The sequence below is a fragment of the Equus caballus genome, chromosome 15 (genome assembly GCF_041296265.1).
Source record: "Equus caballus isolate H_3958 breed thoroughbred chromosome 15, TB-T2T, whole genome shotgun sequence".
NCBI lineage: Eukaryota > Metazoa > Chordata > Mammalia > Perissodactyla > Equidae > Equus > Equus caballus.
Genome location: NC_091698.1, coordinates 52424722 through 52451084, shown reverse-complemented (window position 1 = coordinate 52451084; position 26363 = coordinate 52424722). Strand labels below are relative to the sequence as shown.

The 26363-nt window shown below is 49.3% G+C and overlaps 1 protein-coding gene and 1 long non-coding RNA gene across 29 annotated transcripts in view; one reads left to right on the top strand and one right to left on the bottom strand.

The window, feature by feature from the left end:
- Positions 1–164: 164 nt before the first annotated feature.
- LOC138917852 (uncharacterized) lies at positions 165–13459 on the bottom strand. The gene is made up of 2 exons (XR_011426421.1): positions 13256–13459; positions 165–4548 (listed from the first exon to the last, which is right to left on the bottom strand). It is a non-coding gene; the product is annotated as an uncharacterized lncRNA (long non-coding RNA).
- CEP68 (centrosomal protein 68) overlaps positions 12611–26363 on the top strand; it is a 25163-nt gene continuing 11410 nt past the window's right edge. For 2 of the 28 annotated variants that reach the window (XM_023618980.2, XM_070236296.1), the window contains exons 1-4: positions 12614–12748; positions 18946–18998; positions 21807–22206; positions 23867–25393. In XM_023618980.2, coding sequence (XP_023474748.1) covers positions 21856–22206; positions 23867–25393 — 1878 coding nt within the window. In that variant the 5' untranslated portion in view covers positions 12614–12748; positions 18946–18998; positions 21807–21855. Of the gene's footprint in view, positions 12749–15371; positions 15461–18945; positions 18999–19834; positions 19883–21469; positions 21691–21806; positions 22207–23866; positions 25394–26363 lie in introns of those variants that run through there. The other 26 variants (XM_023618983.2, XM_023618982.2, XM_070236312.1 and 23 more) reach the window with 25 other exon arrangements.

Genomic DNA, 26363 nt, shown 5'->3' with positions numbered 1-26363 from the left:
CACCCCAATACCTCCTCGCATGCCCTTGTGCGGAGCAAGGAGAAGATTTAAAATCATTTTTGGAGTTCTGATTACTTAGGACTGACACCTTAATGGCTAAATTGAGACTGTGTTTATAATTGAAAGTGATGACCTTTTTTTCCTTAAAGTGACCAGAAAAATAATGGAGCTTTCAGAGTTTAATGCAGGTGAAAGGGAAGAATTACTAACCCCCCCAAAAGGGATGATGGGATTTAAAACTAAGCTTGCTGTTCATATTATAACTTCCAAATGCAGCTATTTCAACATACAGTTAGATTAATAATGCCGATAACAGTGTAATTCCTATTAGTAAGGCATCTTATTTTCTCTCGATAGGAGAGGTTTGTTGTCCCCCAACACTCTACAGGGAAGATCTGTGCCTTTGGTCAGATTTGCCTTTTTCAATTGTGTCAATGTCCTCATTGTTTTTAAAAATGGGGGGGCGTGGTGGAGAAGAGCTTTAGTAAAATACCCCAGGACATCTCTTGAGTTCTGTTTTCTTTTCTAAGTGCACTTTCAGAAAGAGAAAAGTATTTCTAGCTCCTAGCGAACCCAGTTTTGTGACTGCCCTCCCACCAAGCTGCAGCCCCAGCCATACAAGTCAGGGAGCTTCTGGAAGGCAGAGCCCAGCACAGAGAAGATGCTCCCTGGATGCTGCCCGGATGAATACTGTGCTCCCACCCCCGGTCAGTCTAAGCAGTTCTTTGCAACAAAATGGGCTCCACCTTGTGGTCACACTTAAGAACTGCACCACTGCTCTCCAAGGTCTATACCCCCAAGGGCAGCAGGATCACCACCCTGTCTTTCCTAGTGTTTCTTATACCTTTAGGCTCCTAAAAAAGAAAAGTACACCAACATAAAGTTTACTGCATGGGACCTCATGCAGACATCTTCAACACAATTTATGTCAAACCAAATATACTCTTTCTTCTCCACATCTTACATCTTATTCTATCGATATTATTGGTTTTCTTCAATGTCTTCAAAGCCACATTGGCCAGGTGCTTTAAAAACATTTTCACATTTAATCCATACTATAACCCGGGAGACTAGCCATTTCACAAATGGGGAAATCTGGGCAAACTGGCTCAGACAGTTTCAATAACTTGCCCAAGGCCACACAGCTAATTAGCAGGGGAGTTGGGATTTTCACCAGGTCAAAGAGATCCACAACACAGGCTCTTTCCACCAAACCACACTGCTTCTGGCTGATAGGATTTTCATCTACTCAGATTTTGAAGCCGGAAATTAGTAAGGTGTTCTTGATTACTCTCTCTCCTTCACCTATGTTAAAAAGAGACAATAGGGGGCTGGCCCCATGGCCGAGTGGTTAAGTTCACGCGCTCCGCTGCAGGCAGCCCAGTGCTTCGTTGGTTAGAATCCTGGGCGCGGACATGGCACTGCTCATCAAACCACGCTGAGGCAGCATCTCACATGCTAACAACTAGAAGGACCCACAACGAAGAATATACAACTATGTACTGGGGGGCTTTGGGGAGAAAAAGGAAAAAAATGAAATCTTTAAAAAAAAAAAAGAGACAATAGGCCCAAAATGGAGTCACTTATGCTAAGCCCCACATCAGCAAACCAAGACTCGATACCTAACCTAAATGCAGTTTCAGCTTCTCCCAGGAATGCAGCCTTTATCCTGTCAATCCGGAAGTGCCTGCTCAGGACTAGTGAGCTAATCTGTAGGATAGACCCCTTCTGTCCCCCTTGGGAAGGTGACCTTGCCTGAAACAATCCACTCTTTTGGAATGACTTCCTTTTCTCATGCTCTTTCTGCCTTTAAAACCTTGTCTCTTCTACAGCTCTTTGGAGCTCTATCTGCCAAGGTGGGATGCTGGCCCATTCATGAATCATTAAATAAAGCCAATAGATCTTTAAATTTGTTCAGCTGAATTTTGGTTTTTAACTCCCATGTGCAAGAAGGTTGACTGATATCACCTCCTAAATGACATGCATTTGTCCCTTCCACTTTCCCCACTGCCGTAATCTCACTCTGGCCCTCCCTCATGTCTCACATGAAATACTTCAACAGACTGCTAACAGGTTTCCGGTCTCTCCACAACCCTAGCCCACTGAAGAGAGGTCCTAGTTTTAAAATCCAAATCTGAAAAGGCACAACCCACCCAGAGGACATTCAGGCCATACATATCAAGAGCCTTAAAAATGTCTATTCTCTTTCAATTAGTAATTCTACTCCTGTGAATCTACCTTCAAAAAAGAATCCTGTATATATAGAAAAAGCTGAATGCACAAAGATGTCAGGGCAGTATTATTGATGTGATATATTCATCCCCTACAACTTTTTTAAAAATTCCATTATGGAATAAACTAAATCAAGTTAATTTCAACTCCAAGCCAACAGGAAATTCTGCCTCAGATCATTTTTGAGAGCTCCTTGGAAGACCCTGCATTTATGGGTCATCCTTGGTCACTGCCAATCCCCCATTGTCTCAGTTTACCTGATCCCCCCTGGTTCTAATAGCCCACTAGCTTACATGCCACTCTGGGGACACATGGATATTTGGTGAAGCTGGGAACCCTTCACTATTCCTCTCTGAGATCTGGCCACCTCCCTGGAGTGTTGTCAGGGAGCAGGTCACTGGTCTCGGCTGTTGCAGGACCCTGGACCCCTCCCCCAGCCTGGGGACATCTTTTAGCCTGGGGAAAATCCGCCAGTGCCTGCAGCTGGTCTCCTCTCCCTGTGGTACACTGAATCACCTCAGGGGGCTAGACTTCTGAAAACAAAGCCGGGAAGGAAGTGTTTTGCAGGCAACTTCTTTTGGCTCGCCACAAACCTCCCCTGGGGAAAGCAAACACAAGGCCTGCTACCTGCTCAACAGGAGGAAATATGGACAGAAATCCCACATTAGTATCTCAGAAAATTATGCTACCTTGAGAAGCTTGATGATCAGGCAATGCCATAAAAAGTGAATGTTAGACATGAAGTCTGTGGGCGGCACGAGATGCTGACACAACATGGACATTATACAGCTTGCAAAACCCATTCACTCCAGCTGTTTAAGCTAGATGCAAATTTCTGAAGTTCTGGTGAAAATGGTTGGAAAAATAGATATTACTGAAGCAATCACCCTTGGCTTTCCCAGCTTTACAAACTCTTCTACGCCTATGGAACTCTCGTCCTGCCTGTAGCTTTAGCTGTCACATCCATATGACCAACTATCCCATCTTCTTCTCCTGCCCTGACTTCTGAACTTCAGCTCCATGTCTCCAACTGACCACAAAACGGCACCACCTGGACATCCTGCTTTCACTTCGCGTCCAAAATCAACCTCATTGTTGTTACCCCAGGTTGGCTTCCTCTGTACAGGTCTTATTTCTGGCAAGGAGATGGGAGTGTATGGGCCAAGCAAACTTCCTTCCTCGACACTGCCCCCTTCCGGAAGCCTCACAGTGCCTGCCAAAGTCCCCAGTTCAGGGGCTTCTTTGCAGAAGTTGTTCTGTCTGGTACCCCCTCAGAGGCCAATGAATGGACTAGAGGGGACCCGGTCCAGGGGCACCCAAGCTAGCGGCCCAACTAGCCCTTCTGAAGTCACCTTGAAGGGGAGCGCTGACCAACAAGAACACCCTCTGTTATATAGTGACCAGCCAAACAATGAGATCATCTCTCTGGGGGCTGATACAGGAGAGTAAAAGTTGAGATGGAGATAGATAGTAGTTGAGTGGCCATAACGGGTATCCAAGAATTTTAGTCATCAGGGACGCTCTGTTGATGCTGTTCCCTCCCACAGCAGGTGAGCTTTCCAGGCAGCTGGAGTAGAGGTGTAGAAGAAAGTATGGGAGATGTTTTCTCTTCTCTTTGTTTCTCTTCTTTTCTCTTCCCTCTCTCAGCCCTCCTTTCGTCCTTTCTTTTGTCCCCATTTGAGGGAAGTCCTCCATTGCGTGAGTCCTGGCAGATGGCAGGGCCACAATTCCCACTGTGGATGCTGAGAGACTCAGGTGCTTTCTGTCCCCAGACCTTGGGAGCTGGATCTTGGGCACATGAGAAATCAGACACTCGGAGTCAGTAGAGAAATAATCTGCGGCAGCAGCACCAGATGTGGGCAGTGGCAGCATTTAGTGTGTGGTGGCCATGGCAGTGGGCAGGCCAAACTGTGCCTGTGGTGAGAAAAACTGTTCGTCTATGGAAACATGGAAAGAGTACAGGGGATTCACCCACCACGTAGTGAATTAGTTGTCTATTGCTGTGAAACAAATTACTCCAAAACATATCAGCTTAGGAACAAACAGTTACCAGGCCACAGTTCTGTGGGTCAGGACCCCCGGCATCACTCAGCAGGGTGCCTCTGGCTCAGGGTCTCTCACAAGGCTGCAATCACGGTGTCAAGGGGGTTGCAGTGTCACATGGAGGCTGGGCTTGGGAAAGATCTGCTTCCAAGCTTGCTCAGGTGGTTGTTGGCAGGATTCAGTTCCTCACTGGCTGTTGGCCTGAGGCCTCCCTCAGTTCCTCATCACATGGGCCTCTTCTCCACGGGGCGGTTCACAGCAGCCAGCTTCCACCTGACCCAGTGAGGGAGAGAGAACGTCAAAGATGGAAGCCACGGTCTTTTTGTGACCCAATCACAGAAGTGACATTTCATCATCTCTCCCACAAGCTAAGTCACTAACTCTAGCTCATACTCAAGGGAAAGGGTGTGAATTCCAGGAGGGAAGAGAAGAATTCACTGAGTGCCATCTTAGAGGCTGCCAAGCACAGGTTTATTGATTGTTAGCATTTTACCACATTTGCTCTCCCTCCTCTTTATATAGATATAGATACATCTGGTCGTAGTATATCTATCTATCTGTCTATATTTGTGTATATATACTTTTTTTTGGTTAAACAACCAAAAATAAGTTCTAGACCTCAAGATATTTCCTCTACTTCAGCATGCATCTCCTAAGAATAAGGACGTTTTCCTACAAAACCACAGTGTTACCACACTATTTAACAATAGTGCTGTAATATCATCTAACATGAGCTCAAACTCAACTTTCCTCTACTATCCCCATAATCTCTTTTATAGTTCTTTTTTTTCCTGCTCCAGCATCCAGTTGAGGTTCCTGTATTGTTTTTGATTGTTTTATTTATTAGTCTCTTTTAATCTAGAACAGCTCTTCGCAATACCATCTGTTTCTGTTTTCTCACACTGTTGACATTTTTGAGAGCCCAGGCCAATTGTTTTGGAGAATGATCCGTATTCTGGAGATGCGTATTTCCTTACAGTGTTGTTTAACTTGTCCCAGTATCCACCGTATTTCCTGTAAGCAGGAAGTTAGATTAAATAGTCTTGGAAAAAAATACTTCTTAGGAGGCTAGTGGTGTTTGACCACTTGGTTATGGGGGTAGCTGCTCGATTTCTCCTTTATAAATACATCATTTCCCTCTTGTAATTAGTCAGCAATCTGTAGGGTGATACGTGGAGTCTGTGTGGCTATCCTTTTCCCCAACAATGTTTCTCCCAGGGGTTTTAGCATCCATTAGTAATTCTTGACTTGGTTAATTATTACATTTGGGGTTGCAAATGGTGACTGTCTAATCTATCATTCCTTCTACATTTACCATTCTGTAAAGATGAACTTGTCTTATGTTTTATATGTTTGTTTGAGAATTATGTTGAACTCATTTTTTAAAATTATTATATTACAATCAATTAACATTGTTCTTTTTGATGTGCAAATTGTCCCTGATTTGACCAATGAGAAACTCTTTCAAGCTGATTCCTGTATCCAATAAAAAAAAAACTCTGCTGAGATATAATTCACCTACTATACAGTTCACCCATTTACAGTGTACATTTCCATGGTTTTTAGTTTATTCACAGAGTTGTGCAACCATCACCACAATCAATTTTAGAACATTTCACCATCCCAAAAAGAAACCTGTTACCCATTAGTGGTCACTCCCCATTCCCCACAACTTCCTCAGCCCTAGGCAACTATTAATCCACTTTCTGTCTCTATAGGTTTCTCTATTTTAAACATGTCGTATAAATAGAATCATATAATATACGGTCTTTCGTGAATGGCTTCTTTCACTTAACATTATATTTTCAAGGTTCATCCATGTTGTAGCAGGTATCGGTACTTCATTCCTTTTTATTCCCAGATAAAATTCTATTTTATGGATATACCATATTTTATTTATCCATTCATCAGTTGATAGACATTTGTGTTGTTTCCACTTTTTGGCTGTTGTGAATAAAGCTGCTATGAACATTCATGTACAAGCGTTTGTGTGAACATATGTGTTAATTTCTCTTGGGTAGTGGAATTGCTGGGTCATATAGTAAATCTATGTTTGACCTTCTGAGGAACTGCCAGACTGTTTTCCAAAATGACTGCCCCATTTTACTTTCCTACTAGCAATATATGAGGGTTCCAATATTTCCATATCTCACCAACACTTGTTATCACCTATCTTTTTGACTATAGCCATCCTAGCGGATGTGAAGCGATATCTCATTGTGATTTTGATTTGCATTTCCCAGAGCCTAATGATATTGAATCTACTTTTCCAACGTACTTTTGATCCCTTTCAAAAATTCATGTCTTATTTTATTTCCAGAAAATTTCCCTGTATTATAGCTTTGTTTTCTTGTTATGTTTTTCTTCTCTGGGGACTCTGATGATATACATGTTAGTTCTTCTTTGTCTATCTTCTACGTCTCTCACTTTTTCTCTGATATTTTTCCTTCTTTTCCAAATTTACTTTTGGTTCTCCTAACCATTTAAAAAGTTTTTCCCAAGGTCCCTTATGAATTCTTAATCTATCCTGTTTTCCCTTAGATACCATAAAATTTAGTTCTCCTATCTCAGGATTATTTTTTCTTCTTTTTCTTTCCTGAATTCAGTCAGTCTTCATTTCACAGCTTTCTCTTTCGTGTCCATTTCTTTTTTGAGCTTTTAAATATCTGATTTTTCTATATTCTTTACAGCTGCCGTTGCTTGCTAAATGATATTTAATTCACGTTGAGTTTTCCTCTGCTTTTTGGCTGTATATTCATTAGCTAAAAAGGTTTGATTATTATTTTGTTCTTATAGTTGCTTTATAGGGATGGTGGTTGCTGTTTTCAGTTTATTTCAAAAAGTCTTGGATCTTCCTGAACCAGAAATAACAAGTGTTTCTACTGAGGGGAGATGACCGTGCAGGAGGCTGAAGAGTGACAGGTAAGGTTGGAGCAAGAGGCTGGAAGGACGGAAGGAAGGTTTCTTAGGAAGAACATCTCTGGGGGGAAATGTAAATGGTAGAACATATGATGAGTGTGAGTATTTTAAAACAAACTATTGATAGAAACATGACACATTTAATGGAAAAACTAAGAACAGAAACAATGAAATCTGTGCAGGTGAAAAAATCATTAGCTCCAGGAAAAACCAAAAAATTGTAAGAGAAAGGAAATATAATCACAGTATAGAATTCATCAGTAAGCAATATTTATAAAATCATAATAATATAAATGCTGTCCAGTGACTTAAATAAGGAAAATTGTGATATAGCAAATATAAGCTGGATGAGAGACAATGGGAAAGGGGGTAAAATGGGCTAAATCGTCATGTAACATAATAAAAAGTCAACAGATCAGATCTAAAATGCATAAATCAATAAGTAACAGTACAAGTACAGATCTTCCTCAACTTATTATGGGTTTACGTCCCTATAAACCCATTGTAAATTGAAAATATCACAAATTGAGAATGTATTTAACCTACCGAACATCATAGCTTAGCCTCACCTACCTTAAACGTGCTCAGAACACTTACATTAACCTGCAGTTGGGCAAAATCATCTAAGGCAGAGCCTACTTTATAGTAAAGTGCTGAATATCTCATGTAATTTACTAATACTGTACTGAAAGTGAAGAATACAATGGATGCGTGGGTACAGAATGGCTGTAGGTGTACCAGTTCTTACTCTTGGGATCGCGTGGCTTTCTGGGAGCTGTGGCTGGATGCCACTGCCCAGCATCTCAAGGGAGTATCCTACCGCATATTGCTCGTCCAGGAAAAGATCAAAATTGAAAAATCGAAGTATGGTTTCTACTAAATGCGTATCACTTTCACACCATCGTAAAGTCAGAAAATCATAAATCAAACCATCCTAAGTCAGGGACCGTTTGTACTATTTAAAAATGTGAAAAAAAAAAAAAACAGAAGAGAAAGCTAAAAATTTGAAAGTGAAAGCCTCAGATAAAGAAGACTAAGAGGGTTGAATGGGCAGTGGACTCCTTTGCCTTATGAGTCTTCTAGTTCTGCATGATTTTTTTACAAAGAATATGTGCACACATTACTTTGACAACATAAAAAAATGTAATTCTTTCGTGTATGAGGAAGATCTGCCCTGAGCTAACATCTGTGCCAATCTTCCCCTACTTTGTACGTAGGACGCCTCCACAGCAAGGCTGATGAGTGGAGTACATCCACACCAGGGATGTGAACCCATGAACCCTGGGCTGCCAAAGAGAAGTGGTGGAGCTTTAACTACTTAGCCATGGGGCCGGCCCCTAAGAAATGTAATTTTTTTTAATTGAGTTCATAATAGTTTACAACATTGTGAAATTTCAGTCGTACATTATTACTTGTCTGTCACCATATAAGTGCTCCCCTTGACCCCCTGTGCCCATCCCTCAGCCCCCTTCCCCTGGTAACCACTGAACTGTTCTCTTTGTCTGTGTTTGTTTATCTTCCAAAAATGTAATTTTTTAAAAACATTAGTTCAAGTGCCAGCTTGGAGACAGCACTCTGAGAGGTTGTGGTATTGTCCTGCAGGCTGAAGTGCATGTTCTGAGCCAAGGACCAATATAGTTTCCTCCACAGCAGAACGCAGATGTCAGTGAACCAGCTGGTGGAAGTAGGTGTGGCACCTCTCAAATTATGCCTAAAGATTCTCCTCCAAAATTTATGCTTCCCTTTTCCTCAAATCAGCTGATTTAGATGTTTAGGTGTAGAACTTTCACCAGAGCCTACAACAGTGGTTCCAATTGACTGGAAACTGAGATTGTTATGGTCTTCTCTTGCCACTGGAGGTTATAATGTTGGTGGATTGACTGGTCCCGACTTTCAACGGGGTAGAGGCAAGAGGAGTATGACTGGAACCCAGGAGGTCTCCTAGGGCATCTCATCACTCCCGTGGCCAGGGATACAAGTTATTTGAGGGTACTGCGCTACATACAGGCACCCCTACCAAGGCAGACTCCTCCAGAAAGAAAGTTTGGAACCCCACCATGTAAAGAATCCTGGACAGCTTGAACCTAAGGGGAACCTGAAATGGGTAGTGGAGACGGGCAATCATAAACGCCAATAAAGCTTCATTACCAGTTGCAAAAATGAAGATTGTAGCCTCTACTGGTATTTCCTTTCTTGCGATATCATGTATAAATGTAGAGTTTTTAGTCCTTTTCTTTCATCTCCTTTCTCTTCATTATTGTATTTAAAGTATGTCAGTGATGGTTAACTTTAAAATTTAGTCTACACATCACAACGTTGAGATAGGATGATGATGAAACTTAAAAGAAGAATGGACCATCACCTACAGATTTGGACCTGGGGCCACAGACGATAACTGATGAGACTTTGAGCTGTCCTCCTTTGGGGAGGGAATGAGAGCATTTTTGTTATTGTTGTAGGAGAGATGATTGCATTGGGCAGCCTAAGGGATGGACTCTAGTGGAGTGCCTTTTGGCTACCCAGCATCTGAACATCCTTCTAATTCGGAAGGAGTTCCTACTCTGTCTTGGAAGGAGGCTGGGCACCTCTCACATACTAGAAGCCAATGGGTCCAGTAAAAGCCGCAGTAGAAACCAGAACTCTCCTGGCTGTTTGGCAGCTAGAACACAGGCATATAACCTAGAGTAGGACAAGTCAATGATCCTGCCCAAAACTTGAATCTTGAGTGAATACCTAATATCACAGAAGAGTTGAAAAATAGTTCACGGTGGCACTAAAAGTGCAGGCATGTACCCTCCAGAGTGCTGGAGCAGGAAAGCTTTGACTGAGTGTCTTGCTGCCTGACCTTCCTGGGTTCCTACCATTTCCAGACCTGGTTTTCCAGCTTTTCTGGTAAAAAGAATATAACCATACACAGCTGCAGGCTTACTTCACTCAAGCTTAGAGACACCAGAAAAAAGAAACAATCTTTCTCTCCCAGCCTCATTCTCTACAGTCCCAGACAAGGGCTCAGACCATCTCAGGTTGGGTCGCATCTTTTTTTTTTGAGGAAGATTAGCCCTGAGCTAACATCTGCCGCCAATCTTCCTCTTTTCGCTGAGGAAGACTGGCCCTGAGCTAACATCCGTGCCCATCTTCCTCCTCTTTATATGTGGGACGCCTGCCACAGCATAGCTTGCCAAGCAGTGCCATGTCCACACCCGGGATCCGAACCAGCGAACCCCAGGCCGCCGAAGCAGAATGTGTGAACCTAACTGCTGCGCCATCCGGCCGGCCCCTGGGTCGCATCTTTGAGGACAAGAGGTGGGAGACTATAGGTGGTCAGGCCTGGGCCCCACCTGACTTGGGAGGCCAGGGAAGTGTGATGCCCCTAAAAGAACCATCTGACCCAGGGGATCTCAGGCGATCCTTCAAAGGAAAGATTACTTGTCAAGCAAAAACAAAAGATGCTCACAACAGAAAATCACAGAATTACAGTCAGAGCTGAAAGGAACCTCAGAAGTCACCCATCCTCTCCCCTCTTAGAGATGAGGAAAACATACGAGGAGGTAGAAAATGGTAAAGGCCCCGCCAAAGGGACACACAGAGTATGGCAGAGTTCAAGGAAGGGAGAGTGCACATCTGGCTGAGGAGATCAGGCTGGGCTCGATGAAGGTCAAATCCCTTTGACCTGGGACCTGACGCACAGTGGGTGAACGGTAGTTTTTTTGCTGACTTCGGAATTACTCTTCTCCTCATGGTCTGCTTCTCTTAAATCCCACCACCCACAACTTCCTTGACTTTTTGAGTCCTTATTCATTTGGCTTGGATTTTTTTTTCAAGTTCCAATTCCCTTCACTTGGATTTGGTGCCCTGGTTCAACCTTGACCTGGCTGCCTGTTTGGACTTGACCCCGTCCTCTGTCCAGCAGGGTGTCTTGGCTGGGAAAGACCAAGTCTCAGCCCATGGGACAAGGTGACTCCCCCAGAGGTCTTCTGTGTATTCAGAGAAGACCCAGGGTCACAAACATGAATGCCGTCAGATGTCAGGCAGGTAACAAATGTGTGAAGAGGCTGGCTGGTTTAATATGCAAGTGGTGCTTGTGGGATTTAAATTCTTATTAAAAAACAAGAGCGTGGGGCCAGCCATGGCATTCTGCTTCAGCAGTCCTGTTCTGATCCCGGGTGTGGACCTAGACTTGTCAGCCATGCTGTGGCAGTGACCCACATATAAAATAACAGAGGAAGACAGGCACCCATGTCAGCTCAGCTCAGGGGACTCTTCCTCAGCAAAAAAACAAAACACAACACAATCAGTGTGCTGCCCAAACCACACCATCTGTGGGGTAGTTTCTGCTCTTGCTGTAAAAACTTTGTGACTCCCGCGTTAGACAAAACCTCGAGCTCTCATGACAGGTTCAGGAAAACCCAAGTCTTTATCTCCTAAACTGAAAGAACGTGTACCCTCCCTACAGCTGTTTTATGACCTGGCGAGGCATTCAACAGCAGCCAGATCGCTGAAACTGCTGCTGGGAAAAGCGTCAGAAAGGAGGAACGCGGGGTTTCAATGTGACCCCCTCCCCAGCCCCGCCCGGTGGTAGTTCCTCTAGGCCCCAGGATTCCCCTGAGCAGTAAGAGCTGAAGAGCTGTGTCACTAGGCTCCTAGGCCTCACTGCTGGCAGGGGCGGAGGGGAGGGGTTGTGGTGAAAGGGGGACGTGCATCTTAGCCTCCCACAGGCTGGCTCTCACTTCCCCTTGGCCTCCGACACCAATTTCCCATCAGACCAGGCTAAAAAAAAAAAAAAAAAAAAAATCAGAAACCCGCTAAGCAGCTCCCGGCTCATTTATTCACACCCCTCCCATCCGTTTCGGGCCTGCCTAGGTCCCACTTCCCTCCTGAAGCCATCCCAAACCTCCTGGCCTAGGGACCTCGCCCTCCTCGGGGGCTTCTGCCCGACGGCACCTGTTCGGGCCTGGGTTACACGCCGCCCGGTTGTTTAGATGCGAATGTAAACAGACGCACAGGAAAAGAGCGTGGGACCGCCTCCCCGCAGCGGCGCGCCTGGACCCAGCCGTGCGCCCCGCGCAAAGGGAATGAATGAACTCAGGACTCAAGGGGCGGCCTGCAGGACGGAAAGAGCGCGCGCCGACCGCCGGCACCCACCCCTCCGCGCCGCCCGGGACGACGCGCCCCTGCGTGACCCCGCTCGCCGCGAACACGCGATCCCGAGCCGCGAGCGCGGGAGGCAAGGGAAGGCAGGCGCTTGAGGAAGATCCGGCCTCATAGGCCCGGAGGCGCAAGGGGTGGGCTCTTCTTGCAGGAGCGGGCCGCGCATTGGCCGAGCCTCCGGACTGAGCGCTGGGATTGGGCGCCCCGCCCCGAGGGCGCCTCCCCGGGAGGAGGGCGGGCCCCAAGGGCGTGGCCGGCGCTCGGCCCCGCCCCAGGCGTTCCAGGCTCGGGTGGGAGGGCCGTGGTCTGCATCTGGGACCCCCGCGTTGGGGCCGCCGTATGGGGCTGTTGGGCCCGCGCGCACCGCTGCAGGCCCGGCTGGGGCGTCCGAAGCGCTCGAGCTGCGGTAGGTAGTGGCCGGCGCGCAGCCGCGGTGTCCGAGGGGCCGCGGCGCTGGGGGCCGCGGCCGGACAGCCCGGGTCCCCGGCGGCCCGGCCCCCTCTGCCGCGCGGTCTCTCTGGGTCTGCGAGGCCCTGCCGGGCCGCCGCGCCTCGCGTCCCCCGCGGGAGGGGCACAAAAGCTGCCTGGGGGCGGGGGCGCCTCGTGCCTTCGCCTCCATTTTGCAGGCGGAACGGCGGGTGCGGGTCGCGACCGCGACCGCGGAGCCGGGGCGGGGTGGGAGGCCGCGGTTGGAAGGGCCTGAGCGCGGCGAGGCCGGGCGGAGGTGGGGGCGCGCGTGTCCTCGTCCTCCCGTGCGAGCAGCTGCTCGGCCGTGGCCGCGGGGGCTCGCTTCCCTCTCGGCCCGGGCCCGGGCGTGCCCTGTTTACCCTGCGCCCTCGCCGAGGCCCCGATGCCCCGGAGTAAGGGGCTCGCGCTGCTCCCGATCCGGCCCACTGCGGAGACCCTGTCTCACCAGCTCAGGGTCATTCCCACTGGAAAGATGGAGACGAAGGATGCCTTCTTGTCGCCTTGAATGCAGCAGTCCCCAGCTGCCGAGGGGAAAAAGCAAGATGTCTCACTTTTTTGCCCAGAAGGGCCACCCTTTCCAGCCGTCATCACTAGAACAGTTCTCGGCAGCCCAGGGGCGCGTGTCCAAAACCTCCTTCAGCCCCTGTATAATTATCCGGTTGGGTTTGGGGTATTGTTTGTAATAAAAATGAGCGGAAACCTGCCAGTGCCAGAGTAAATTAGACCTCACTGGGAATTCATTGCGGGGTGGAGGGAGGCGGGCACGAAGATGGGTAGCGTTCATGAAGACCCTAACGGTTCCTAGATCCAGAGTATGAAGAGCGTTGTTAAAATGCATTACAAACTGTGTTGCGTCAAGGGTCAAGGGCTTGGTTAAAAGAAGTAGAGGTCACCATTTCTCATCCTTGTTCCCCCATCACCTGGTCAGTCAGTTCCACTCAGCACAGAAAAGAGCAAAGAACTCACCACTTCTGGAAGCTTTTTATAACTCTCCTCCCACTCCAGTAATAATCACTAATAATCACTCCCGCCTTGGGCTACCTTCTCTTGCCTCTATTTTTACACAGCACACTGTATCGTGGTGTCTCCAGCCCCTAGCACAATGCTTGGAACATAGAAGGCACTCTGTGATTGAAAGAAGCCAAAAGAAAACAAAAAATCAGCAGTGTAGCCAAAACTTGACAAAAGGAAAAAAACACGCTTTAATTCCTTTAACTTGTTGGGCCAGTTATTCCTCCAGGGTAGGGAGACAGTTGAGCTCTGGCTCTCTGAAGTCAAATCAGACTTTAGCTCTGTCGTGTTACTAACCCTGGACAGGTTATTTAACTCTGTCTCAGTTTCCTTATCTGTAAAATGGGAGTTAGAATAGTATTTACTCCATGGGTTCTCAATATTAAATAAAATCTTGTCATAAAGTGCTGATCATAGTTCCTGGCACAAAGAAAATGTGCAGTTGCTGTAGGAGTTGTTAGGATAAAAATAAACAGGGACTTGAACAGATTCACTAATACTGAGTATATCTGTGTAGTGCTTCACCCGTCAGGGTCTATCTGCCTTTGGTCTTTATCTGCTCCTTGATTTTAAAAAATTGCTTAAACCTTTCCAGATTCTCCCCACCCCCCAGTAAAAGAATTCCATAGAAGATTAATAGTTTATGCATGTAGTCCTACCATCCACTAGAGATTGATGAGGTGCCAAATAACAATTTGGCCAAGTATTACAGTAGTATTTGATACACTCTTAATGTGGTCTCTTACTCAGAATGGTCATACAAAAGCAGAGGAGGAAGACAGACTCGGCCTGATGTGGCTGAGAGAAAGTCCGTGGGAGGGGTGGTCCAGCCAGAGAGGCGGAGCTTGTGGAGGTGGGCTTGCGCCGCTGTCTCTCCTTATAACTTAAGTCTCTTCTCATGAAGAAACTGTCTCCTGTCTTTAAAGTTGTTCACAAACATTGTGAAAAGTGGAAGAAGCCTTCCTGTTGGCTCTAGACAGATTTGCCAGCCCTGGAGGTGGCAGATACAACCCCTAGGGGAGGTTGCCTCACTTCCAGGTTTTTCTGGACCACTTTCTGGTGCAGGAAACAGGCTAAGTTGTATATTTCCTTACAGCTGTAGGTCCCCTTGGCACATCAGTTTCTCTTAAATTATTTGGAGTCTCCAAAAGAAATACCAGTCCTCCTCTCATTTGAAACTATCATAGGAGAATTCTGGTCTCTGGTTCTGCTTGTAGAATAGCCACAATGAGTCTTGAATCCTTTTTGAGGAATACTATTCTTTCTGGGGACTCTCTTCCAGCTGTGACATTCTATAATTAGCCATTAAAAACCTGCCACAAGGTGTGGGTTTTTTTTCTGGTGTCCTGTTGGAAAGCCGTTAAGTTCGAGGACCGTAAATTTCCTTCTTTGTGTGCCTGGCATAAGAGAGGCGCTCGATGAATGGTTGTAAAGCCATGAAAGTTGTTGCTTTTCAGGGCGCTAAAACAGGCGTACTCACCTGGTGTTCTGAAACATTATTGTGCTTACCAGTTGCCTGGAGATCTTAATGAAATGCAGGTTCTGATTCCAAGGCTCTTGGTGGGGCCTGAGAATGTATTCCCAACAAGCTGTGAGGTGTGGACACTGCTGGTCCATGGGCGACACTTTGAGTAGAAAGGTACAGACATAAGCATCTGCATTTGCTTTTTATAAGTACCAGTAAACAGGTTTTGTTTTCTTTGGGTATTGGAGTGAAGTCTTGAATTTAGGAGCTTTTTTCCTATTTATTATTTTATTCTGTTTTTAACAGTTCTCTTTTATTCCAAAAAGTGATTTGAGCAATCTTTCCAAGATAACTTTTAGTGTAACAAGATTTTATATAAAAGTAATCAAGGCAGAAAAGGTAAAAGAAAAGTAAGAGGAAGTCGAGGGTAAGATGAGTATAGAAGGTGAGTGTTCCTCTGTCCTATACGTTTTAATTGTGCAGGACTGCAGATTTGGCCCTGGGCTTCCTAGTAGCCAAAGCAAAAAGGAAAGTTTTTATCAGTTTTGCCAGTACCTATAATGTAAAAACAAACTGGCTGCTCAAACAGCTGTTTCTATTACTGGGACCAGAGAATTCTCCCATGGGTTCTCCAAAGAGGATGCTTTGATAAGGTGAGTGACATTCTTAATAGCATCTCTTGAGAAAACCAGTAAGATTCTTATCCGTCTTCTTACATGTGGCCTGATGGGCTCACAAGAAACTTTCAGTACAGTAAAAGCAATGGCCTGTGGAACTGCGACCACGTGGTCCAGGGCCAGCTTCCTTGGTGGGTAGGACCGATTTTTGCTGCAGGGAAGCTGTTTTTCTGCCTTGCTCTTTGCTGGGAACAGAGGGTACAGTTGATTAACATGTTCAGTCCTCTGCATCCTCATACATTGAGCTTTGTTGGATGGGGACAATCTAGGGACTACTGAGGCCAGAGGGCTTGGGATTGAGGGGAGGGGTGGCTGGAAGCTCAGACAAGCTCCTTGTAGCTGTGGCATTTGCATCTCTTTAAAGGCCATCTAAAGACCTCTCATGACAAGTTGGAAGATAGGCTTTGCTGTGAGGCTGTCTGGTGGTCCCAGTCAGCCAGCCAACTGGTGAGTGAGCAAGTGAGAAAGCAGGGGAAGAGCAGCCCAGTGACAGCCTTCCCTCCACACTGATCCAGAGGGATCCAGTGGTTCTCTGAGGGCCCTGGAGGACTCATTCTTTGACTCTCAGGAAAAGGTAGGGAAGCAGCCTAGGGGGAAAAGGCTGGAAGCTGCAGGTGCCCGAGGATCCTGAGGCTGGCATTGGCATATTGCCACACCATCAGAGACACCCCTCCACAGCTTTGAACCTGTTCTTCCTTTTCACTTTGCTTTGCTGTTACCTGCATAGGAGGGGACACTGCACTGAGGGTGATCTGCCCCCCAGCAAAGACAAGGTTGATGCAGAGGACTAAGGGGCTTCAGGGCGTCCACAGCTGCGGAAGGAGCAGGTGGAACAGTGGGGCTCTTGGCCATTGGCCTCCCAGTCTCAAACCTCCAGCCACAGCGCTCCTGGCACCCTCCCTACTCTGTGGCAGGCCTGGGCCTCTTGTGACTGACCCGTTTGTTGCCAGCCCGCCCCCCCCCCCCCCCCCCCCCCCCCCCCGTATGTCTTTACCCCCTTTCATGCTGCCTCCTATGCCTGGATTGGCTTCTGCCTTTAAGCTCCTTTCTCCTGTCATTCTAGTTCCCCGAGAAGCCTTCCAGCACCCAGACAGTTCTGGGTCCTGCCCGACCCGGTCCCCTTTCCTTGTGGGCAGCTTCGTGTTCTTAGAGAAAGAGCAGCACTGAGAGCTTCTTTGTCTGGTTCTCAGGCTTGATTCTGCCAGTGTGTGTGCACGGCATTTACACTTACACCTGGGGCCTCCCGTGGAAACAAGGAGTCGTCTCAGGGCTTTGGCCCCTGATCTCATAGGGCTTGCTCTGTGGCTGGTACAGGTGGCTCTCTGTGTGCTCAGGAACAGAGCTTCCTGGGCAAAATTGATATCAGATTGTTTCCTTTTTTTTTAAAGATTGGCACCTGAGCTAACAACTATTGCCAGTCTTCTTTTTTTTTATACTTCTCCCCAAAGCCCCCCAGTATATAGTTGTATATTCTAGTTGTGAGTGCCTCTGGTTGTGCTATGTGGGACACCGCCTCATCGTGGTCTGATGAGCGGTGTCATGTCCATGCCCAGGATCCGAACCAGCGAAACCCTGGGCTGCTGAAGCGGAACGTGCAAACTTAACCACACGGCCACGGGGCCAGCCCCTGAATCAGATTGTTTCAAAGGGAGCTTGTGATTTAGAGAATCCTGGAGAAAGTCCTTTTTGATCAGAGAAGGATTCCTCCTTTGTTGACCATTCATCTATTTCATCTATTTGAATGATTTGGTTAAGACAGGAACACCACTCCTCCCCCCAGTCGCCAGTCCCCCTTTCTGATCCTGGACAGGAGCAAGTGGGAGGAAACCCTGGCAGCTGTGACAGGACCGCATGAGGATGGTGAGGCAGATACCAGGAAGGGTCAGATGTCCAGGCTTATGGAGTTAGTGTTACCACGTATGTGATGTGTGAGCATATTTTTACTGTAGGGCAAGAGTAAGCCAAGCCTGCATCACTCCTAATTATATCTGGTAGGTCATCCGGCCTCTGCAGGCCCTGGAAACTAATGGAGAATTTTAATAGCCAAGTCCAGGTCATCCCTAGAACATCCTGCAGCTTACGTGGCTTGTGTCTCGGTTTGGCCAAGGACAGGGCAGATCTGGGTATACAGACCTTCCTCAGATGGAAGGTTGAATTCATTGTTCATTTCATTGTTCATTGTGCTGTGAGGCCTCTCCTCACTCAGCCCAACCTCCTGGTGCCTCCCTGTTAGGGAGAAGGCCAGCTGAGGCCTCTGCCTGCCATGGAACTGCTAGCCTCCAGGAACCCTGTACAGTGTGTGATCTGAGAGCAGCGAGGCCCCACAGAGAGTAGTAGATTGTTTACAGCTACTGACCTGGGAGACAGTGTTGGTCTAGCACAGCGAATCGTTTTCATCAGTCTGAGCAGTCCGTTGGTTGCTTTGGAAAGGAGTAAGCTATCTCACTGGAAGGGTCCAAGCAGAATCCCCCACTCCACCTTCACCCCCAGAGACTTCGGAGGAATGATGTGCAAAATCCAGACTCTAGGGAGGTGAGGGCTGGACCTGTATGCAGGGGACAGCTGCCCACCTGGCAAACGCGGACAGGACTGAGCTCTAGAAATCCAGAACTCGTGCGTTTGCTGGGCTGATGTTTTCTTCAACATAATTGATGTTTTAAAATGGTTTGCCTTTGACAGTTATTACTTCAAGGAATTTTCCCTGGTTATCTCTATCCCAGTTGATTTCTCCCTTTCTTTGTGTTCTGTAGCGTCTTATATACAATTTGGAATGAACTTTTGAGGGCCTCTTTTTGTTTTTTCCTTGTTTTTTCTTTCATGGTTCTCATAATAAACTTGTGTAGCACGGGAGAAAAAAGCATGATTTGTCAGGCAGATTAATAAGTAAAATTCTGAAGGGACTGCTTATCCAGACTCAGAAAATAACCACCTGTAATCTGTCTTTTCAGAAGTAACATTTCCTTGAAAATCATTGCATTTCAGACCTTCTTACCTGGTTGCTGCAGGGCTCTGGTGACACTGTTAACCTAGCTCAGGTTTGTATGTATATTTGTAAGTTATCTAGGTGTCTCCTGAACAGCTTATAATTCTAGCTCACCCCCCCCCCCCGATAAATGGATACCTTCTTGTTTGAATAATGAGATCCAGACAAGACAAATCAAACATATGTTATCAAAACAAAGACTGCGCTCATTTGTTTGCACCCCTCTCTTGCCCCAGCATCATCTTATTCCAGGCCCGTGTCACAGGACCACACCCTTTAGTGGAGGGGAGGTAGGGGAATAAAAGGAGTAGCCACCCCTCACAGCCCGACTCTGGCCATTTGAGAGTTGCTAGGAATGGAGCAAGAAAGAGAAAGGGGGGGCTGTGGGCTAGGTTCAGCCTTCACCCTAATTGTTCCATCTCATGGGCTCAGCTTACTCCCATTATTGAAAACAGTTTGCCTGCAAGCATCTTCATGTGCAGTTTCTTAGATAGCCACAAGGTGAGGATGTGGCTCCATGGAAGTCTCTGGCTCAGCAGGACTTGGTCACCCATCCCTCAGTCCCTCCAGCCAGCTCTTCCCTCGTCTACTTTGAGTGCCTGTCTGTTTTGTAACTCATTCCCGAGCTGGTTCATGAAGGGCTTGGGTTCTGGAGTCACACGGTCTTGGATCTGAATCTCTCTGAGCCTTGGTGTCCCCCTCTGTGAAATGAGGGTAAGAGGCTGGCACTCGCATGCTGCTGGTGGGAGTGTAAATCGCTGCCATGCACAGAGGGCCACTGTACCCTGTGCCTCAGCAGTTCTGCTTCTGGCTGTTTATGCCGTGGGTGTGCTGGCGTGCGTGCAGGTGATGTGTGCGTGTTACTCACTGCAGCATTGTTCGTCACAGCAAAAGACGGGAAGTGACTCCAGTCTCCACCGGGGAGGGACTGGTGAGGTAAGTTAGAGTACATCCTTACAGTGGGCTGCAGTACTGGGCAGTGAGAAAAAGGACGAGGAAGCTCTCTGTGTATTGCTAAGGAAAAATCTCCAAGATATTTTGTTTAAAAAAAGAAGAAAAAAAGACAGGAGAGTGAGGTTCTGAGCAGTGTCCTGTAGCGTTTGCTACTTTTGTGTAGAGAGAGGGAAGGGTTAACTAGGTCTTTGCGTTTGTCTGCATCTGCACTGGGAGATGAGGGGACGCGCAAAATTAATGAGACTGGCTGTTTTTGTGGGAATATCTAGTAGTAAGTATTTTCCTTGGTTATACGGAAGAATTGGCTGCTTTTTCTCCCCCTGTTGGAGTCCATTATTCCTCGCAAGATGACTTGTCACAGTGACTCTGTCATGCACATACTCCCTCCCCGTGACACTGACGGCACTAGCTGACACTCGCTGCACACTCTGCAGGCACTGTCGTCATGCCCTGCACACACCACCTCACTTAGTGAGGGATGGGGACGGGGGCAGAGGCAGACTTAGTCCACAGTGCATTTTAAGTTTGAACCACATATTATCTGTCCAAAGAAATTGTTTTTCAGCTTAGTTCCTGCCCCTGGTGGTGGTTGTGAGAAGTAAATGAGAGTACATGTGAGGTGTATGTTCTTCTCTGGGGTCGCCTCTGAATGGGTCTGGGGCCTCGAGTGCCCAGGCAGCCGGGCAGGGCCCGCTCGTGTTCGGGTAAGGGCAGTCTCAGGTGACATGCTGTTCCCACCCAGCCCTGTTGCCCAGTGTGCAAGCTGAGCAGATGAGCCCGCGTCCATGGCCGCCTCCACCTTGTCAGGCTTCCCTGCTGGCGCCAGCTCCTCCTCTTGCCATCACTCCTGCTCCCAGGCTCTGAGGAAACAGGCTATTTCTGCCCAGCTTTTCCCTCTGAGGTTGGCCCAGTGCACTCCAGGCGGCCACCGAAACCCTGGGCACTTGCTCCTTACCCGCCTTCCAAACCCTCCTGGGGTTCTCCTCCTGCCAGCTTTCTGGCTTTCCAGCCCCAGCCCAGCCCAGCCGTGCTCCCGGCAGCAGCCCTTGCCTGCACATGTAGGCTGAGGGGTCTCCCTGTGTTGTCACTAAAGCTCTTACTGGAACAGCCCTATTTTCAGCTCCAGCTTCCAAATCGTTCCTTCCTCCCTCCCTGAGCACTCACCCTGGTTCTCCCTTGCCTGGCAGCGGCTGCCTGGTGTGCTGCTCGCTTGCTTGTTAGCATGTTAGCGTACTTGCTGTCTCTCGCTTGCACGCGCTCTCTCCCTCTCCCTGTCTCTGTCCCTCTCTCTCCCTCTCCCCCTGCCCGTCCCCCTCCCCCCCTCTCTCTCTCACACTTGGAATGAGAAGTCCCCATCTGCTCCACAGCCTGAAGTGTGGTTTCTGGCTTTGAGAGGGTCCTCCTGCCTCCTCTGCTGGGCACCAAGGGAGCATCCTGGGCTCGGCCAAGGCCTGAGCCTGCCCTGACTTTCTGTTTTCTAGAGCAGAGTGGTCAGAGCCAGGCCAGAGTGCCTGCTGACCAGGGCATTGTGACAACAGAACCGGAGGGCCCAAGCCAGGCCCCTTACTCATTGGGGATGGGCCGAAGGGACAGGGACGAAAAGGTGATTTTAGGCAGGACCAAGCCTTGTCTCGGATTGGACCTGCATTGTCCCTGCTGGGCACCCGCTGCTGGGCCTGGTACTGGCCCCGTAAAAGCAGAGGACAGGATGATGGTTCCTGCATCTCCTTGTGGAAGGTCTAGAGCCAAGGAAAAGCTGGACCTCTTTTCTTCTCTGAGGAAGAAGCCACGTTTGTTCTTTTTTTCCTTTGGCTAAAAAAGTGTTTGTCTTAATCATTAAAAAGCAAGGTCTCCTGGACACAGATGCAGAAAACTTATCTTTTTCTTTCTCTTTCCCATTTTGTAGGGAGCTGCAGGTTTCAGGGGGCGTCTTCAGGGGACCTACGGACATCTCAATGGCCCTGGGAGAAGAAAAGGCAGAGGTAGAAACATCTGAGGACACAAAGGCCCCATCCTACAGGAGGTGGAGCTGCAGGGAGCAGGAGGTGGGCACCCCAGGGCCCGTGAGCGGGGAGCAGCTGCCACGCCTGGAAGCTGAGGGAGGGCCCGCCTCCCCTGTGTGGCGGGCAGAGGGGCTCCCTGTCACTGCCTGCTGCGGTGGGGCCAGCCCTGGTCCCTCTGGAGCCTACCAGCCGCAGGCCAGTGACGCCAGCTGGGAGCCTGGTGGCTCCAAGCCTGTGTTCGGTTGCCTGCTTCCTCCTACCAGCATGGGGACTGGAGACCTTTCGCACTCCGTGGGAAGCCAGGTAGGTACTGAGGTAAATGGGACTGTGGGTTTACCTAGTGCTGTCCTTTTGGAGCATGTCCCGGCATTTTCTCACCATCTTACATGCTTTCCCAGCCCCTGCACAAGGTGGGGAATTGGGCGAGCTTGGGTGTGATGATCTGTTTTATAGGTTCACCTGGAGAGCAGGGCCTTGGGGCCAGCAGGGTCCTCTGTCCACAGCAGCTCCTATTCCTCAAGAGTGTGACTGGTGACCTTTTGAGGACTGGGGATGGTGTGGCCAAGACCTACTGCCCAATGGGCCAGCCAGAGGAGCTCTGACAGGGCGAGCCACATCCTGTTTCTGACTCAGTGATCTGAAGGCTCCGGGGCCCTAAGGAGACTTGGGGAAGGAGGGTCCAGGGCTTTCTGCTCCTGAGGCCTCTGAGACTGTATCTCCTGGGGACCCAGGGAACCTAGCAGAGCTGTGGAGCCCATGTAGTAGGCAGTACTGTCCCTGGGCAGGGAGAGTTTCTTGGGCCTCCCTGACTGCAGGGCGGCCTTGCCTGGTGGGAGTCACATGGAGCAGAGAGCCCTGCCTGGCTCTGTGACCTCAGACAAATCACCAAATCTTTCAGGCCCTCAGCATAATTGGGAAGGTGACTGAATGACCTGTCCTTCCCAGCTCTGACGTCCTATTATGTTCTGCTTGCCAAGGCCTTTTGTGGGAATGGCTTGATCTCTTCAGTATCATTGTGGGCTTGGCAGCTGCGTGCTGCCCCTCTGGAGCCCCATCCTGTGAGGAGGCTCTGAGCAAGATGGTCTGGGAGGAAACAGAAGCTGGGCCCACCTGCCTGAAAGCCGGGGGCCTAGGGAGGCTCAAGGCACCCATGAGTCAGAGATTGAGTGAGGCAGGAAGCAAATCAGCAAACACAGAAGTGGGCCGCTTCATGAGTCTGCGTCTGGTGTGCACATAAAGCTCTCGCCCTGTGCTTTTCCCACATGAGCTCACATAATCCTCAGGTCCTGAGGAAGTGGTCCTCTGACTATTCCTGTTTTACAGGTAAGGGAAGTCAGGCTCAAAGTCACATATCTGGAAGGTGCTTGGCGTCAGGTCTGTCTGGTTCCAAAGCCCATGCCCTTAACCACGGTGCCGTCCTGCCTCCCTTGGGGAAAGTTCTTCCTGGAGCAGAGTAAAGATTCAGAGTGAAGAGGCTGAGATGAACGACTCATTTTGCCAGTGTGCAGTTAACACTGGCATCTGAGCTGAGCCTGGTGGAGCCTGGTGGGTCACCTGCCTGCTGGGTTTGGATGTGTCTCCTGTCGGTGACAGAATGATTGAGGTTTCGTCTGCCCAGGACACACTTGTCAAAGGCGAGGCAGTGGGTTCCATCTTCACATGACAGAGCTGTCTGAGCTCTGCTCACTGGCAACTGGGTGTCTGTGGAGGAGGAACCTTTGACAGGACCGAGTGGGGGATCAGTTGGGGAAGACAGTCTGCTTCCCAGAGCAGGGTGACCTTGGTGCCGGCCACTAGCAGCGCACTCTGTCTGATTCTTGCATCAGGAGCTGACTCTTGATTTCAGGACCTTTCCCGAACATCACCTGGGCCCCCCAAAGAAAACTCCGAGTTGTCATCTAAGAAAGACATTCAGTTTGCCTATTTTCCCCTGAGTGTTCTTTCTTCCCTCTTATCATTGCAGATGGAGGAGACCAGGCTTTCTGCCTCAGAGGAGCTACCTCAGACCCTTACCGTTCCCAGAGCCACAGCCCTTTGCTCAGGACATGATGCTGACACCGAAGAGGACCTGTCCCCAGTTGAGTCACCCCGGGTGCTGGACCTCAGCCAACAGCCTCACATCTCAGGTTTCCCTTTCCCGTCAAGGTGGAGGTCTGGGGTGAGCCCAGGTGCTGCTGCTCCGCAGTTTTCCAGCTGCAGCGGCTCCGCCTCGTCCCCCGGCAGCAGTCTCCAGGGTCACCAAGAGAAGGCGGAACCTCGAAGTTGCTCCCTTGCCAAGGTCTCCTCCCTGGAGCTGGTCGTCCCCCAGTCAGCCCCCTCTGTGGGGCGGCCAGGGCCTCGGCTCCAGTGGTCGCCACAGCCTGTGTTCTCTGGGGGTGATGCTCCTGGGCTGGGCAGGAGGCGCCTCTCCTTCCAGGCTGAGTACTGGGCCTGCGTGCTGCCGGATTCCCTGCCCCCTTCCCCCGACCGCCACTCTCCCCTCTGGAACCCGAATAAAGAGTATGAAGACCTCCTGGACTATACTTACCCACTGCGGCCCAGGCCTCAGCTCCTGAAGCACCTTGACAGCCATGTGCTGGCTGACCCTGTCCTGCAGGACTCAGGTGTGGACCTGGATAGCTTCTCTGTTTCCCCAGCAAGCACGCTGAAGTCACCCACTAATATCTCCCACAGTTGCCCACCAGCAGAGGCCACTGCCCTGCCATTCTCAGGGCCCAGAGAGCCGGACCTTAAGCGGTGGCCCTCTGGAATACCCCAGAAGCAGGGTGGCATGGGGCTGGCGTCTCGTAGACTGCTTGCATCTACCCCCAGAGCCCCAGGCAGTACAGATGCTCCTTGGGAGAGCAAAGAGCCAGCCCTGAGGGGCGTGAGGGACTGGCTGCCTGTGGGCAAGCACCTTGAGGTGGGCCTTCCCCAGCTGAAGACATGGGACAGAGGGTGGCCTTCACCCGGGCCAGAAAGAGAGAAAGGGACCAGCCAGAGTATCCGGCACCGTGCCTGCATGGACTCTGGATGGAAATCAGAGGAGGAGGTGGAAAGTGACGACGAGTACCTTGCCCTGCCCACTCGGCTGACGCAGGTTTCTAGCTTGGTTTCTTATCTAGGTTCCATTCCTACTGTGGTGACCCTGCCCACCGGGGCTCCCAAAGGGCAGAGCTCCCTGGACGTGTCAGACAGTGATGGGCCAGCTTCCCTCCCATCGGACTCCAGCCAAAGCCAGCTTCCCTCCAGGCCTGCCCGCAGAGGGTCCAGGGGCCCTGAGGGCCAGAACCACTGTTTGCTGCGCTCCTTCGTCCATGCAAGGGACTCTGCAGTGACAGGCGGTCTGGGGAGTGGCCAGGCCCTGGGGGTCTCCTCTGGACCGCTGAGAACATGTTCCTGCTTGCCAGCTATGTTGGACCGGCGGGCATTCTCAGATCCAGATGCTGACGGGCAGCCTCCCCGGAGAGGAGGAGAGCAGGGAAAAGAATCACTCATGCAGTGTGTGAAGGTAAACTCAATGTTTAAGAGGCTTCGTGTAGAGGCGTCTTGTCTCCTCTTCCCCCAGTCCATTAACATCATCATAAAACGTAGTAACACTGAGCACTTTTCATCTGGCAGGCACTGTACTGCACCTTATGCTGTTCAGTCCTCACAGCTCTACCCGGTTAGCTATTGTTCTCATTTCACAGTTGGAGAAGAAGGCAGCGAGAGGTGAGGTTACTGCACACTCACAATTAGCAAGGGCTGGAACCTGAGCTCTAGACCCCTGCCCCAGGCTGCTCTGCAAGGCTCCTGACCTTGAGGCCTGAGAGGTTCTCTGCACAAAAAGGGCTTGTGCTCAGATGCCTTCAGGAAACACTGGGCTAAACAAAATGAGTGCTTGCTTGACTGCAGGGCTTCTCAGAGCTTCCTTCTGATGACGTGGGGTAACTGCAGAGTCAGGGGCGTTAGATGTGCCGTGGCCACCGAACCTTCTCTTGTGGGCCACCTCTGAGTATCCAGAGATAGAATGAATACTCTGCAGCCTAGTGTCGTCAGTGTCAGGCAGATCTGCATTTGAATCATGGCACTGCTGTCTCTGAATTTTGGCTCAGTCCCTGAAAATGGAGAGCCTTCCCTCCTTGGGATGTGTGGATAAATGGAATCATTTGCGTCAAGGGCTTTGCACAGCCCCTGGCGCAGCATCAGGAGTGTGGCTCCCCACACACTTGGAGAGCCACACAGGCTGCCTCCTGGCTGAGCACATGGACACTGAAACCACACCGCGGCAGGGCTGTGGGCCAGAGGGCCGTGCCCCATGAGCCCACACCCCAGACATTTCCTAGCACTGGAAGGGGGCTTTCACCTGCCCCGTGGATTATTTTATTTGCCCTGTGAAGCGGGTAGGATGGATGTTAGCCTGTGCCCTCTTTTATGATAAAAGATTGAGATACCATGAGGGAAAGTGTTTGGCTCAGACTCCCCTGGGTGTGCGGCTG